The following is a 16,686-nucleotide window of genomic DNA, read 5'->3' on the forward strand; positions in this document are numbered from 1 at the left end:
TGGATTGAAGTTAATTCTCTGTCCTCCGGAATACACGCAGGCGCAAGGCAATATTGCCTTGCGCTGGCGTGTACTACGGAGGACACAGTATGAACTTCAATCCAATATTGCGGCCAGCATGCAGCCAGTGGGTAAGGAAAGGGTGAATCAAACACCCAAAAACCCCGCCCATATGACCCAAAACCGGTCCCGCCAAATTCAGGTGACAGGTTCCCTTTAAGTTATGTAATACAGTAATGTGCGTCCAGTTATAAACCGCTTTGCAGAAATAAAAAGTTACCGTAATATAGAAAAACTCATTATTTACTAATGAAACCTCTTGAGATGAATGAAAGAAATAAACTGTTTCTCCACTTCTCAGACTACTCTCCCTCCTGTTCACATGCTCTAAATTCACTAGTGAAATCTATACACATGAGGTTGAGTGGAGCTGGAGATTTTCAACTTTACTGAGAGATCATGCTACATCTGCTTCCTATACAAATCTATAAAGAATGGAGGAGGAGAGAGGCTCTTACATACAGATGGTGCTGCTGCACCTAGCAAGGGATCCACAGTCTCAGGCCACTGCAAAATTACCCACTCCTGCTGTATAACATTCTCCATGTGAGAGATAAGGATAGGAAAGCAGGACCTCCTCTTCTGTCTGTAAGGCTATGTTCACACCAGGCGTTTTTTCAGCATTTGTTTATGCAAATTTTAAGCTGCGTTTTACAGTACCAGCAAAGTCTTCGAGATTTCAGAAATATCATGCACACACCTTGTTTTTTTGTCATCAGTATTCTATGTTTTTTGCACAATAAATCATATTACTTCTTTCACTTTCATGTCACGTTTCTTCAGCATTTTTCACCCATTTAAAGCAATGGGTAGTGAAAAAAGCGCTGCAAAATAGCAAGTATCAGATTTTGCAGCTTTTTTTAATGAAAAAAGCAAGTATAGTAGTATATGAAACCCATTTTGTTTTTGCAATTTTACCAGGTTTACCATCTTGTCTTGGTCACCTGAGATGGCAGTTTGGATTAGTACAGTTTAAGGATGTGTAAAACGTAGACATTGGCTGACTAAGGTGTGAGATTGAACAATACCTGTGGCCAACCAAGGTGTGAGATTGAATGATACCTGTGGCCAACCAAGGTGTGAGATTGAACGATACCTGTGACCAACCAAGGTGTGAGATTGAACAATACCTGTGGCCAACCAAGGTGTGAGATTGAACAATACTTGTGGCCAACCAAGGTGTGAGATTGAACAATACCTGTGGCCAACCAAGGTGTGAGATTGAACAATACCTGCTGCCAACCAAGGTGTGAGATTGATCAATATCTGTGGCCAACCAAGGTGTGAGATTGAATAATACCTGTGGCCAACCAAGGTGTGAGATTGAACAATACCTGCTGCCAACCAAGGTGTGAGATTGATCAATATCTGTGGCCAACCAAGGTGTGAGATTGAATAATATCTGTGGCCAACCAAGGTGTGAGATTGAACAATGCCTGTGTAACTCAATGGCAGACCAAAGTCAGGGCCGGCGTTAGGGGCAGGCAGACTAGGCAGCTGCCTAGGGCCCCTGCTGCTGGACATACTGCTGATGGCACTGCTCCGGGGCCCAGAGGTGGAGGGGGCCCCCTGCAGACAGACCCGGTATCATGCAGGATCGGGCCCCTCTTAGTCCCTCCTGTAATCATGGAACACCGGGTGCCAGGGAGAGAGCGGGGCGCGAAGTGCAGGAGATCAAAAAGGGGGCGTGTCATGCAGGGAGAGACGCTGGCCAATGAAAGCTTTCCTCACTAGACTGAGGAGAGCGCTCACTGGCTGCCGTCTGTCCTGCTGCATGGAGCGTCCTAATGGTGAGTGCTCACCTACAGTCAGGGGCCCCAGGGCACAGCACATAGACAGCAGTGGAGGAAGAGCAGGACGTACAGGGGGTCCTCTGCTCCCTCCACTGTTCTAATCGGAGCAGACTGCAGCGTCTCCTCACAGAGAAGAGATGGGGGAGGAGGCTCACTGCACGGCAGCACCAGGGGGCTGATATCAGTGCTGTCTGCTCTGTGCCCCATCCCCCACAGTAGTGGGGTCTGCAGCCCTCTCCAGCTGAACTATGTGACCTCAGCCAAGGCTCCTCTGATCACCTGATATCACAGATTAGTATGTGTGTATGTATATGCTTGTATGTATGTATGTGTGCATCTGTGTATGTACCTTGTGTATCTATGTGTATGTTTCTATGTGTGTGTGTATCTGTGTATATATGTACGGTATGTGTGTATGCATGGTATATTTGTATGGCTGCGTGTGTGTATGTACAGTATATGTATGTGTATCTGTAAGTGCAATAAATTTGTATGTATATATGGTATATACACTCACCGGCCACTTTATTAGGTACACCTGTCCAACTTCTTGTTAACACTTAATTTCTAATCAGCCAATCACATGGCGGCAACTCAGTGCATTTAGGCATGTAGACATGGTCAAGACAATCTCCTGCAGTTCAAACCGAGCATCAGTATGGGGAAGAAAGGTGATTTGAGTGCCTTTGAACGTGGCATGGTTGTTGGTGCCAGAAGGGCTGGTCTGAGTATTTCAGAAACTGCTGATCTACTGGGATTTTCACGCACAACCATCTCTAGGGTTTACAGAGAATGGTCCGAAAAAGAAAAAAAATCCAGTGAGCGGCAGTTCTGTGGGCGGAAATGCCTTGTTGATGCCAGAGGTCAGAGGAGAATGGGCAGACTGGTTCGAGCTGATAGAAAGGCAACAGTGACTCAAATCGCCACCCGTTACAACCAAGGTAGGCCTAAGAGCATCTCTGAACGCACAGTGCGTCGAACTTTGAGGCAGATGGGCTACAGCAGCAGAAGACCACACCGGGTACCACTCCTTTCAGCTAAGAACAGGAAACTGAGGCTACAATTTGTACAAGCTCATCGAAATTGGACAGTAGAAGATTGGAAAAACGTTGCTTGGTCTGATGAGTCTCGATTTCTGCTGCGACATTCGGATGGTAGGGTCAGAATTTGGCGTAAACAACATGAAAGCATGGATCCATCCTGCCTTGTATGGAGCATCTTTGGGATGTGCAGCCGACAAATCTGCGGCAACTGTGTGATGCCATCATGTCAATATGGACCAAAATCTCTGGGGAATGCTTCCAGCACCTTGTTGAATCTATGCCACGAAGAATTGAGGCAGTTCTGAAGGCAAAAGGGGGTCCAACCCGTTACTAGCATGGTGTACCTAATAAAGTGGCCGGTGAGTGTATGTATGTTTATGTGCATGTGTGTGCGGCATGTTTATACTATATGTGTATATACTGTGTGTATGTACGGTACATGTATGTGTATCTATGTACATATATGTGTGTATCTGTGTGTATGCACGGCATATCTATGTACGGTATGTGTATGTATTTACGGTATACTGTATTTATGTGTATTTGTGTATGTATGGTATATGTGCGGCGCGCCCCCACACCGCCGCAGGGCCGAGGGGTACCCGGAGCCGGGCCTCTAGGTCTCAGTCCTGGGGTTGTCACGGTGGCTAGACCCGGTCCGTGGCCCTGTCCGTCAGTGGGGGGACGTCCGGTGAAGTAGGTGCTGTTAACGGTGGTATAGCGGTGCAGTTGTGGGGTGCAGGTCGCGATAAATAACGAGGACACCAGGTTGCGGTCTCTTTACCTCTTTACTGAAGATGTGGGAGACCTCAGTCCAGAGCGCTGTTAACTGGGTTTTCAGAGACCGGCCGGTCCAACGACACATCAGGAGCTCTCTTTACAGGTGGGAATCAGTATCTACCTTCTAGCGCTGTGTGTTGTAGTTCTTCCCTGCTGAGCTCCCGGGATAGTCCTCACAACTGTTTCTTTCTGTCTCTACTGTTCCTTCTCCGTCCTCCAGGTGATATGGTAGGACGCACCCGTATGACGGGGTAGGCCTGGAGTTCTTCCGGGACCCTAGAGTCACCCCTCTCCCACAGCTGCCTCCGTTGTCTGCTTAGGTGTTAAGTGAGACAGCCAACCTGTAGTTAGCTGCCCTGCCGTGGTTTGCAATGTACTTAAAGTCTCTTACTTGCTCGGCGTTCCGGCCACCGACTGTTTGCGCCTCAGAAGGATGTTGCCTCGGTCTAACAGCAAGACCCCTTCTGGTATTTCTCCTTTTCTGTATTCCCGTTGTGCACTGGTTAGTTCTGCTCTGAGGAGTCTGCCAGGATCCCATCCCTGACAGGTCCTCTCACTAGCTCTTCCCAGCTACTTCTCCCTGTCTTCCTGTCCAACCCCCAGTTTTACCAGAGTTGTGAGGAGTGGCCTACTAGATAGGACCACCCCCCCTGGTGGCCGGAGTGTGAAGTGTGGTGTGAGTGTACCTGATCAGAGAAACTCCCTAGTGCAATCAGACGCACCATAGCTCCCCGTAGTGGCGGAGCCACAGCACTGCAACAACCAGGACTCTGGGGTGCTGCACTCCCCCCCGGTTAAATCCAGTACTCCGGGACTGGGAAAACAAGAACAATAATACATGTTAACAGAAAACACACAAATTTTTGAAATAGCATAACAATTGAACATAACAGAGCTTCCCTTTACGGGAGGTGAGGATTCTTGAACGTTGCGAAAGTTTGGTCATGCACAGTTTATGACTCTCAGTTCAGTGGTTGAAACAGCGGGGACCCCGGGTAAACAAAGGGGCCCCCCTTGTGGAAGTTTTTGAGCAATTCACCGTCCATTACTCTAGTGTCCATTTAAAAACCTGTAACAAAAGGATATGCATACAAACATTTTCAATTACATAGCAGCCCTATCAATACCTCCAAGTTTTGTAGCGGAGGGGAGTTTGATTTTGAGTGCTGCGTGTGGACCTTCGCAGCGCAGGGGTTGCTATTGGTCTAACAGGGCCCGCTATGCTTGCTACCGCTGGTGTAGTGCGCTGTTTTCTAACTACACTTCTAGTGAGTCTGGGTAGCACTGGCAGGTTGGGGCTCTCAGAGCTGCTGCTATCAACAGTGGGTACGGCAGGCTCACTGATGGCAGAGGGAGGATTTGCCGGTTCAACGGTTGGCATGGCTTCTTCAGGCAAGGCTTGTTGAGGTTGCGGGACCGGATGATCTGGTACCACCATTGTTTCTGGTGGGTCCGGCTGTGGAAACGTTAGAACAGGTACCGCGATGGCCTGATTTATCTGAGTCCAGGACTGGGGAAAATCACCAAGGACAGTATGGAACATCTTCTCCTTTTCCACCGGCGGGGAGATTTCTGGGGCCGTGCCCCTCTCTTTCAACTTATCGGGGCAGACCTTAAGGTGATCCCTGGATACCGCTGTCGAGGTCTCCCCTCTGTCCTTGCTGATGAGACAGACCTTAGTGTTGTCGAAGTCGGATGGCAAGATGGTATACGGTTCCGCTTCCCATTGGTCATCAAGCTTGTGTAACCTCCTCTTTCGTTTAAGCACTTGCTCACCAGGTGACAGGGGAATCGCAGGAGCGTGTTGATTGTAGTCCCTTTCTTGTTTCTGCTTAGCCTGGGCGAGACTTCTCTCCACACACTCCTGTACTTCGCGGTATCTTCGCTGCCTTTCTGTATCCCAATCTGCCTCCGGCGAGGTATCTTCGGGTACTAGGACCCCCATGTCCAGATCAACGGGTAACCGACTAGACCTTCCTCGCATCAGGTACGCTGGAGTACAGTTGGTGGAACTTACTGGGATGTGGTTGTACATATCCACCAAGTCAGGCAACTTTGTCGGCCACAGGTTCCGTTCCTCCACAGGCAAGGTCTTCAATAAATCGATTACTACCTGGTTCATCTTCTCGCACATCCCGTTGGTTTGGGGGTGGTACGGTGTAGTTCTGATCTTCTTACACCCGTACAGCTGGCAGAATTCTTGGAACACTTCCGCTTCGAATGCAGGCCCCTGATCGGTCAGTACTTTCTCTGGGTAGCCATGGGGTCTACAAAAGTGCTGCTGGAAGGCCCTGGCGGCAGTCCTAGCTGTTAGATCCTTGACAGGCACAACCACCAAAAACCTGGAGTAGTGGTCCACGATGGTAAGGGCGTAGATATAGCCCGACCGGCTAGGCGTCAGCTTCACATGATCCAGCGCGACCAGTTCGAGCGGCCGTTTGGTGATGATAGGCCGCAGGGGAGCCCGTTGACTGTCACGGTCCTTCCTTCGCAGACTACACGGACCACACTCTCGACACCACTTCTCAATGGTTCTCTTCATGCCAATCCAATAGAACCTCCCTCGGAGCAGCTTCTCCAGCTTCCTCCATCCGAAGTGTCCGGCTCCATCATGGTAGGCTCCCAGAACCATGGGCGCATCTCGCCTTGGCACCACTATCTGCCACACCAATTCATGAGTACGTGGGTCGATGCTCCTCCTGCACAACTTGCCATCATGGATAAACAGTTTGCTTCTCCCCTTCCACAGCTGTTGAGTTTCTTGTGGATCATCTGGGCCAGGGTGCAACCCAGCCTGCGTCAAGAGTTCCTTCACCTGACGGACCGCGGGGTCACTATCCTGGGTTTCTGCCCATCCGTGGTGGGGCAGGGGATTCAGCGTGGCATCCGGTTGGTTCTTGTGCCTGTTCTTCACATGGTGAGAGTTCTGAGTGGCTTTGGGGCGATGGAAGGCAGGCAGCTCCACCTCTTCAAGTGCCTCCGGGTCTTCTCCCACTTCTGGTAGATTGGGCATTCGGGACAGAGCATCGGCATTGGCATTCTGGTGTCCTGCCCGATATTTGATGGTGAAATCATAGTTGGACAGCCGGGCCATCCACCGCTGTTCCAAAGCCCCGAGTTTGGCAGTACCCAGATGCGTTAGCGGATTGTTGTCCGTGAAGACGGTGAATTTCGCGGAGGCCAGGTAGTGCTTAAACCTCTCTGTCACTGCCCAGACGAGGGCCAGGAATTCCAGCTTAAAGGAACTATAGTTGTCAGGGTTCCTTTCCGTGGGACGGAGTTTCCTGCTGGCGTAAGCGATCACCCTTTCTTTGCCGTTCTGAACCTGGGACAGCACGGCTCCTAATCCCACATTACTGGCATCTGTGTACAGCACAAACGGTTGATCGTATTCGGGGTAAGCCAGTATCTCTTCTCCCGTCAGTGCCGACTTCAAACAGGTGAAGGATTCCTCCAGCTCTTCGTTCCAATCAAAGGGGGTTTTCCTCCCCTTGGTCTTCTTTGGTTGGCCCACCAGCAGATTTTGCAAGGGTGCGGCCTTCTTGGTGAAATCCTTAATGAATCTCCGATAGTAACCTACCAACCCGAGGAACTGCCGGACTTCGTGGAGGTCACTAGGCTTTGGCCAGTCCTTGATCACTGTGACCTTGTCGGGGTCTGGGGCCACTCCTTCAGCGCTCACCACATGGCCCAGGTACTGCACTTTAGGTTTGAGCAGATGACACTTGGACGGTTTCACCTTTAAGCCGAATTTGGACAGGGCTTCGAACACCTCGGCCAGGTGCTTCAGATGGTCTTCGTAGGTCTTAGAGAAGACAATGACATCATCCAAATACAGCAGCACAGTTTCAAAGTTCATGTGTCCTAGGCAGCACTCCATCATCCTCTGGAACGTTCCTGGAGCATTGCACAGTCCGAAGGGCATGTAGTTGAACTCGCAGAGACCCATTGGTGTCGTGAAGGCCGCCTTCTCCTTGTCCGCCTCTGCTACAGGAACCTGCCAGTACCCACTGGTGAGATCTAAGGTAGAGAAGTAGTTAGCAGATTTTAAAGCAGCCAGAGATTCCTCTATCCTGGGCAGTGGGTATGCGTCCTTATGTGTAATGCGATTCAACTGCCTGTAATCAACACACATCCTCATTGTACCATCTTTCTTTTTAACGAGGACTAACGGAGCTGCCCAGGGGCTACAGCTGTCTCTCACCACCCCAGCCTCCTTCATTTCCCGCAACATGTCCTTGGCACACTGGTAATGAGCTGGGGGTACAGGGCGATATCTCTCTTTTATGGGTCGATGATCTCCCGTGGGGATGTGATGTTGGATCCCTTTCACCTGCCCAAAATCTGAGGGGTGTTTGCTGAATACCTGCTCGTACTCGTGTACCACCCTGTAAGCCCCCTGTATTTGATGAGACGGGGTAGAGTCAGTGCCCACATGCAGTTCCCGACACCAGTCTTTCGAGTGCTCTGCAGAACCTTTGTTCTCCGCCACGTTTGACGGGACCAAGGGTTCAGGTGTCTGTATTACACTATTATTGACAGTGAACAATTTGGCGAGCGTGGTATACTTGGTTAGGTGGACCTCTTCCTCCCCACAATTGAGAACACGTACGGGCACTCTCCCCTGTCGGACGTCAACCACCCCCCGGGCTGTCAGAACAGTAGGCCTATTGTCTGAATATACAGGTTCCACCAAGGCCTGGTAGTCCTTACCCCTGAGGCCTATGGCTGCTCGACACCATATTAACATTTCACTCTTGGGAGGTATCGCGATGGGGTTTGAATCACTTACAGTGACACGACCAATCTCACCACCAGTCAGCTCTACCTGCTGTCTCTGCATCAGAGCTCTGATTTCCTTCTGCAGGGCACGTTGCTCACTGTGGCCAGCGTTTTCTGCCACCTGTTGCAACAAAACAATCACTTCTGCAAGACAATTTTCTATAACATTAGTACCAAGAGTCATCATGGGATTACATTCTCGACGATCAATATCTACAATCACAATCCCTTGGGCTTTCAATTCCACCCGCCCCACTTTGATGGTGACCTCCTTATACCCCACTTGTGGCAACGGCTGACCATTACTGGCGATTATGGTGAAATCATCGTCAGGGCCACGAGTAATATCAGCGTCCTCCCAATACCGTTTGTAGAGCACGTAAGGTATAGTCGTCACCTGAGAACCGGTGTCCAGCAAAGCATTCAAGGGGATTCCATCAATCACTACAGGGAGGACTGGTCGTCCTCCAATATACTTGGTTCTCCAATGCTGCGGGCCTGACCGTCCTACTCCTGGGGGTTGGCCCTTTGCCCCAGGGGTTGCTCGTTTAAAGGACAGTACCTTGCAAGATGGCCCACCTGATGACAGCGGCGGCAGATGGGTCGTCCATCCTGGTGGAAGCGATCGTCGGGCCGGCTCCTGGTCGGCGGAGTCCTCCTCCGTCGCATCCAAGGGACATCCTCCGGGCTGGAAGCCAACTGGATCTTCTCTTTGGGGGCCTCCTGTAGGGACTGCACCGTCCGGGCCAGGGCAGCAACGCTCTTGGTTAGCTCTTGCATCTGGAGACGGAGTCCTGCAGGGGAGTCGTCCTCGAAGCTCTGGGCGTCGGCCTCCGCGGCAACTGGGGTATCCGATGCCACCTCCTGGTGGTAGGTGAGAGCGGGGCGCCTGGGTGGCACTGCGCGGCTGGGCTGCCGCTCCTGCAATGCCTGGATAGCTTTATCTTTAAACTGCGCAAAAGTCAAGTCTGGATTTTGCATGGCCAGGAAGTGCAATTGGCCCCGTTGGTGACTGCACAGGAGCCCCTCGATGAACCGCTCCTTCAGGGTTTTATCCTCATCCTGCATGCTGCCGGGGTCACTCTGCTTAATGGCCCGCATCGCTTCCTGGAGATTAAGGGCATAGTCCCGTAAGCTATCCTGCGACCTCTGTTTGCATCCATAGAAAGTCAGTTTAATCTCTGTGGCAGTGCGAGTATCAAAGGTGGCTTTAAGCTTGGCGAAAATCTGTTGTGCAGTTCCTTTATCCTCAGCGGGCCAGGATTTCACTTCTCTCAGAGCCGCCCCAAAGAGTTGACCGGTTATCATATGGACCTTCTGAGGCTCGGTTAGGGGATAGAACTCGAGTAGGCTGCAGAGCCCTTCTTTAAAGTCAGTGAATGTATGCGCCTCCCCAGAGTATCGTGGGAGCCAGGTCGCTCCGGGCAGGTAGGGCATGGAGAAGGGCATTATGGCTTTTGCGTTAGCGGCGGTGTCCGACTGGCTGATGGGGGCAGCGGGCTCTGCGGCAGCCAGTGGCGGTATTAGGGCCGCGGCTTCGCCCGCTGCGGGGACCGGAGCTGCCCCTGCGTCCGCGGCTGCGACCGCCACCTCCTCTCCTCCCGACTCGGACATGGCCGTCCCTTCCTCCCACTAACCTGCTGGAGGTCGGAGTTCCTCTTCCGGGATTGGCGTCTCACCGCGCTTTCCGTTCCGCGCTTCTTTTGGCCGATTCCGCCCACGTAGCTAAGGCTCCTCCCTCCGCGCGCGGCAATGGCGAATTTTGGCGGTAACTTTCTGCGGCAAGCAGTAGCACACAGTTCTCTCAATAAAGTACAGTTCAAGTACAGTAAATCACAGTCTCTAGGCACACATGACCTGATTCTTCAGGCTTAAGTAGATCCTGTTCGTGACGCCAAGTTTGCGGCGCGCCCCCACACCGCCGCAGGGCCGAGGGGTACCCGGAGCCGGGCCTCTAGGTCTCAGTCCTGGGGTTGTCACGGTGGCTAGACCCGGTCCGTGGCCCTGTCCGTCAGTGGGGGGACGTCCGGTGAAGTAGGTGCTGTTAACGGTGGTATAGCGGTGCAGTTGTGGGGTGCAGGTCGCGATAAATAACGAGGACACCAGGTTGCGGTCTCTTTACCTCTTTACTGAAGATGTGGGAGACCTCAGTCCAGAGCGCTGTTAACTGGGTTTTCAGAGACCGGCCGGTCCAACGACACATCAGGAGCTCTCTTTACAGGTGGGAATCAGTATCTACCTTCTAGCGCTGTGTGTTGTAGTTCTTCCCTGCTGAGCTCCCGGGATAGTCCTCACAACTGTTTCTTTCTGTCTCTACTGTTCCTTCTCCGTCCTCCAGGTGATATGGTAGGACGCACCCGTATGACGGGGTAGGCCTGGAGTTCTTCCGGGACCCTAGAGTCGCCCCTCTCCCACAGCTGCCTCCGTTGTCTGCTTAGGTGTTAAGTGAGACAGCCAACCTGTAGTTAGCTGCCCTGCCGTGGTTTGCAATGTACTTAAAGTCTCTTACTTGCTCGGCGTTCCGGCCACCGACTGTTTGCGCCTCAGAAGGATGTTGCCTCGGTCTAACAGCAAGACCCCTTCTGGTATTTCTCCTTTTCTGTATTCCCGTTGTGCACTGGTTAGTTCTGCTCTGAGGAGTCTGCCAGGATCCCATCCCTGACAGGTCCTCTCACTAGCTCTTCCCAGCTACTTCTCCCTGTCTTCCTGTCCAACCCCCAGTTTTACCAGAGTTGTGAGGAGTGGCCTACTAGATAGGACCACCCCCCCTGGTGGCCGGAGTGTGAAGTGTGGTGTGAGTGTACCTGATCAGAGAAACTCCCTAGTGCAATCAGACGCACCATAGCTCCCCGTAGTGGCGGAGCCACAGCACTGCAACAACCAGGACTCTGGGGTGCTGCACTTGTATGTACGGTATGTGTATATAACTATGTGTGTATGTACAGTATGTGTGTACAGTACGTGTATATGTATGTACGATGGTGTGTGTATGTATGGTATATGCATGTATATGTATGTGTATCTGTGTGTATGTACGGTATGTGTGTGAATGAACGGTATATGCATGTGTGTATGTACGGTATGTGTATGTATGAGGGTATATGTATGTGTATCTGTGTATGTATGTAAGGTATATGCATGTATATGTATGTACGGTATATGTATGTGTATCTGTGTGTATGTACGGTATGTATGTGAATGTACGGTATATGCATGTGTGTATGTACGGTATGTGTATGTATGAGGGTATATGAATGTGTATCTGTGTGTATTTTTTTTTTAACATTAGATTAGATTTTTACTATTTTTGTGTGATGTGTAATATGTTAGTATTTGGGGCCCCATTTTAAACTTTTGCCTAGGGCCCCACTTTGCCTAAAACCGGCCCTGACCAAAGTGTGAAAGTAAACAGTGTCCTACAAACTCAATGCTCTGCCAGTGTTTTAGGTAACTTATTCCAGACCAATTCAACTCCCCCAGCTGTTTCGTTTGTATGGTTTTTTTTTCATGAACTCGAGTAAGGCAGTATAATCACCAGCATCTGCACTTTTGTTTCTGGGCAGCATGTAATTTGACCTCTCAGTGAAGCTGCAAATCATCTCCATCTCTGCCATATGTGTGAATTTATAGCAAATTATCAGTCAGCAGTCGGGTATCAAATGTGAAGTCTGTTAAGTGTATAAAAATTACTTTTTTGGAATAAAATACATCAAAAAGGTTTTTTCTTACTTTTCTGATTGTAAAAGTTGTTTATAGTTAGAAGAACATTTACTACTTAGATAAACCGTGTTCACAGAAGCCGTTCTAGGAATATCTAAACTTTAGGATAAAAAAACACGTCCATTACTATATTGTGTGGGGACAGGATTGTTTTGTGGATGGTTGGGACTTCATACAAATAATTTTTTTAAAGAAAGTAAACATGCCCTGCTTCTTGCATATCACACATTTGTGTCAGTTTTTGCCTTCCTTTAATGTATAATGAAAATGGGGGAAATGATGCGGTCAGCATGGAGGTATATTCAATATGTGGTATAGCTGTGGTTCTTTATGTCAGCTCAGAAAATAATACTTTGGATGAAAATGTCATCTGATGGTAGTTTGGCCAGACTTTTTTCTAATGACTATGGCCAGCTTAAAGGGGTTTTCAAACAAGGAAAATTTATTACCTATCCACAGAATGCACCTGAGTTCCCCATATAGACCGGTGTCCCACTTGCAACTGCAATGCGAGAAACTTGCGTGAGTCTCTCGTCTCAATACCCGACACGGCCGCCGGCGGTTCAGACCGGAGCATTCTGCAGCCTAGAAATACATGCAGCTGCACACTCCGGTCCTGAGTGCCGGCGGCAGTGCCCGGTATTGAAACGAGAGACTCGCGCGTGTTTCTCGCATTGTGGTTGCAAGAGGGACACCGGCCTTAGTCTGTGATTTGGAAGGGTTTGTATGGTTAACAGTTAAACTTTATTGGAAATAACCGAGTAATTGCGCTCAGACTTTTTCTGTACTTGTAGAAAGTTCTATAATGCGAGATCTTGAGCACCATCCCACACAAAACTCCTCCAAACTTGAGCACCATTCCACACAAAACTCCTCCTCATCACATGTGCTAGTAAGGAGATATGAAGGACTCAGGACTGCATGGTTAGTGATTGATGGAGGTGATAAATCTTTTGTTCTTTGGAAAACTCCTTTAAAATGTATAACTAGAATATTAATACCAATAAAATCTATTGACTTAATAGTTGCTCTTACAGGTTAATACTGTTGGCATAAGAGCTGCGAACATAAGAAAGAGCATGGAGAAGAACAGGAAGCCTGTGTTATTTAATACTTTGCTGGCATCATCACCAATGTGCAGGTACAGCAGCCCGATCAGAACCCCGATAAACAGGTGAGACATGAAACGCAGGTGAGTCAGGACCTGGGAGGGTGGGAAAGTACAAGCAACATCACATGTAATGCCCCCATACAGAGAGAACGCGTTGCCTGTAAGAAGAACAGAACAGGCAGCATCATGTGATACAAAAAGACTCATTGGGAGAAAAACATAGGAGAAAGAAAAGAAAAGCTCATGGCCAAGGAAGACAAACAACACAAATCCTTAGGGGCAAAAAGAAAGTTTTACATCTATACAAATGAGAACAGGAACCTGGGACAGCATAAATACAATACAGTCCAAGTGAGTTTGTGAAAAAACGTCTTACGTCTATCACCACAATTCCCCAAGATATTCAGCATTATGCAAAATTTTACAAGGAAAAATTCTACAAAGCAAGAATGCTTTCAGATAGAGCAATGCTAATTGTTTATTTTTTAATAATTAACACAATGTAAAGTGAATGAACAAAAGAGAAATCTAATCAAATGAATATTTAATGAGACCTCGTCTCCAAAAGAGACCCAAAACTTCATTTTCACAATTTTTTTTGAAGGAACTCGAAATGGAGGTTGCTCCAAACATCTCGGAGGAATAACCACAGATCTTCTGTGGATATAGTCATTTTGTTAACTGATAACAAATAAACAATTAACACATCTATTTTTGAAATAATTCTTACTTTGCAGCACTTTATCCACGCTTGAATACACATTTTGCACAGTACTGTGTATCTCTCCCTCCCTCCCAGTTAAGTTAATTTCATACCCATCGTTGTCTTTTAACATACCGTATCTCTCAGGATAGAGAGGAATGTGCGTTTAAAGAGGATGCAAAACTGATTCATGGAGCTTGTTGCAAATGTATGGCTCTCAATTTGGCCAGAGACATCCTGCTGGAAAATAGAAGGGCTAGTGTAAATTGAGAAAAGAGACATGAAGACATTTATAAAAGAACTAGATGGTAGCCCGATTCTAATGCATCGGGTATGGTATTCTAGAATATGTATATATGCATGTATGTATATAGCAGCCACATAGTATATAGCACAGGCCACGAGATATTCTAGAATACCTGATGCGTTACTACAGGCCACGCAGTATATAACAGTGGCCACGTAGTATATAACAAAGCCCAAACAGTATATAACACAGCCCACGCAGTATATAACATTGCCCATGTAGTACTTAACACTGCCCACGTAGTATATAGCAGCCACGCAGTATATAACACAGCCCACATAGTATATAACACAGCCCACATAGTATATAACACAGCCCAAACAGTATATAACACAGCCCACGCAGTATATAACATTGCCCACGTAGTATATAACACTGCCCATGTAGTATATAGCAGCCATGTAGTATATAGCAGTCACGCAGTATATAACACAGCCCACATAGTATATAGAAGTGTGGGCACCATATCCCTGTTAAAAAAATAATTAAAATAAAAAATAGTTATATACTCACCCGCCGGCGTCCAGCGAAGCTGTGTCGATGCGCGGGCGGCTGCCTCCAGCTTCCAATCCCAAGATGCATTGCGAAATTACTCAGATGACGTAGCAGTCTCGTGAGACCGCTAAGTCTTATAGGTAATTTCGCAATGCATCTCTGGGAACGGAAGCTGGCGGCAGCCGCGTGCGCCTCGGCGGACAACGGAAGGTGAGAATAGCAGGTTTTTTTTATTTTTTATTATTTTTAACATTAGATCTTTTTACTATTGATGCTGCATAGGCAGCATCAATAGTAAAAAGTTAGTCACACAGGGTTAATAGCAGCGTTAAGAGAGTGCGTTACCCGCGGCATAACGTGGTCCATTAACGCTGTCATTAACCCTGTGTCAGCGCTGAGTGGAGGGGAGTATGGAGCGGGCGCCGGGCATTGCTGACTGGACGGGAGTAGGGAGGGACTAATTTGCGGGTGGACTGTGCCCGTCGCTGATTGGTCGCAGCAGCCAGGACAGGCAGCTGGCGAGACCAATCAGCGATGCGAGATTTCCGTGACAGAAGTTGCAGACAGACAGACAGAAGGACAGACAGAAAGAAGGAAGTACCCCTTAGACAATTATATAGTAGACTAGATGGTAGCCCTATTCTAACGCATCGGGTATTCTAGACTATGTATGTAGTTTATTTATGAATAGTGTTGAGCATTCCGATACTGCAAGTATCGGGTATCGGCCGATACTTGCTGTATCGGAATTTCCGATACCGAGATCCGATACTTTTGTGGTATCGGGTATCGGGTATCGCAACAACATTAATGTAATAATGTGTAAAAAAGAGAATTAAAATAAAAAATATCGCTATACTCACCTGTCCGACGCAGCCGGGACCTCAGCGAGGGAACCGGCAGCGTTGTTTGTTTAAATTTCGCGCTTTTACTTGGTTACGTGAAGTCCCGGCTTGTGATTGGTCAGGGCGGCCATGTTGCCGGGACGCGGACCAATCACAGCAAGCCGTGACGAAATTACGTCACGGCTTGCTGTGATTGGTCCGCGTCCCGGCAACATGGCCGCCATTAACCAATCACAAGCCGTGACGTCACGGGAGGCTGGACATGCGCGTATTTTGAAAAGCGCGCGTGTCCAGCCTCCAGTGACGTCCCGGCAACATGGCCGCCATTAACCAATCACAAGCCGGGACGTCACGGGAGGCTGGACATGCGCGTATTTTGAAAAGCGCGCGTGTCCAGCCTCCCGTGACGTCACGGCTTGTGATTGGTTAATGGCGGCCATGTTGCCGGGACGCGGACCAATCACAGCAAGCCGTGACGTAATTTCGTCACGGCTTGCTGTGATTGGTCCGCGTCCTGGCAACATGGCGCCGTGACCAATCATAAGCCGGGACGTCACTGGAGGCTGGACACGCGCGCTTTTCAAAATACGCGCATGTCCAGCCTCCCGTGACGTCACGGCTTGTGATTGGTTAATGGCGGCCATGTTGCCGGGACGCGGACCAATCACAGCAAGCCGTGACGTAATTTCGTCACAGCTTGCTGTGATTGGTCCGCGTCCCGGCAACATGGCCGCCCTGACCAATCACAAGCCGGGACCTCACGTAACCAAGTAAAAGCGCGAATTTTAAACAAACAACGCTGCCGGTTCCCTCGCTGAGGTCCCGGCTGCGTCGGACAGGTGAGTATAGCGATATTTTTTATTTTAATTCTTTCTTTTACACATTAATATGGTTCCCAGGGCCTGAAGGAGAGTTTCCTCTCCTTCAGACCCTGGGAACCATCAGGAATACCGTCCGATACCTGAGTCCCATTGACTTGTATTGGTATCGGGTATCGGTATCGGATTGGATCCGATACTTTGCCGGTATCGGCCGATACTTTCCGAT

General features: G+C 49.0%; 1 protein-coding gene across 4 annotated transcripts in view; it reads right to left on the minus strand.

Annotated features, from left to right (window-relative positions):
* ABCG4 (ATP binding cassette subfamily G member 4) overlaps nucleotides 1-16,686 on the minus strand; it is a 134,627-nt gene that overhangs the window by 43,296 nt on the left and 74,645 nt on the right. For 3 of the 4 annotated variants that reach the window (XM_077250583.1, XM_077250584.1, XM_077250586.1), the window contains 2 exons: nucleotides 14,128-14,232; nucleotides 13,214-13,382 (listed from right to left, as the gene is read on the minus strand). In XM_077250583.1, coding sequence (XP_077106698.1) covers nucleotides 13,214-13,382; nucleotides 14,128-14,232 — 274 coding nt within the window. The remainder of the gene's footprint in view (nucleotides 1-13,213; nucleotides 13,383-14,127; nucleotides 14,233-16,686) is intronic. The other variant, XM_077250585.1, reaches the window with a different exon arrangement.

This window comes from Ranitomeya variabilis, chromosome 4, assembly GCF_051348905.1.
Source record: "Ranitomeya variabilis isolate aRanVar5 chromosome 4, aRanVar5.hap1, whole genome shotgun sequence".
Lineage (NCBI taxonomy): Eukaryota > Metazoa > Chordata > Amphibia > Anura > Dendrobatidae > Ranitomeya > Ranitomeya variabilis.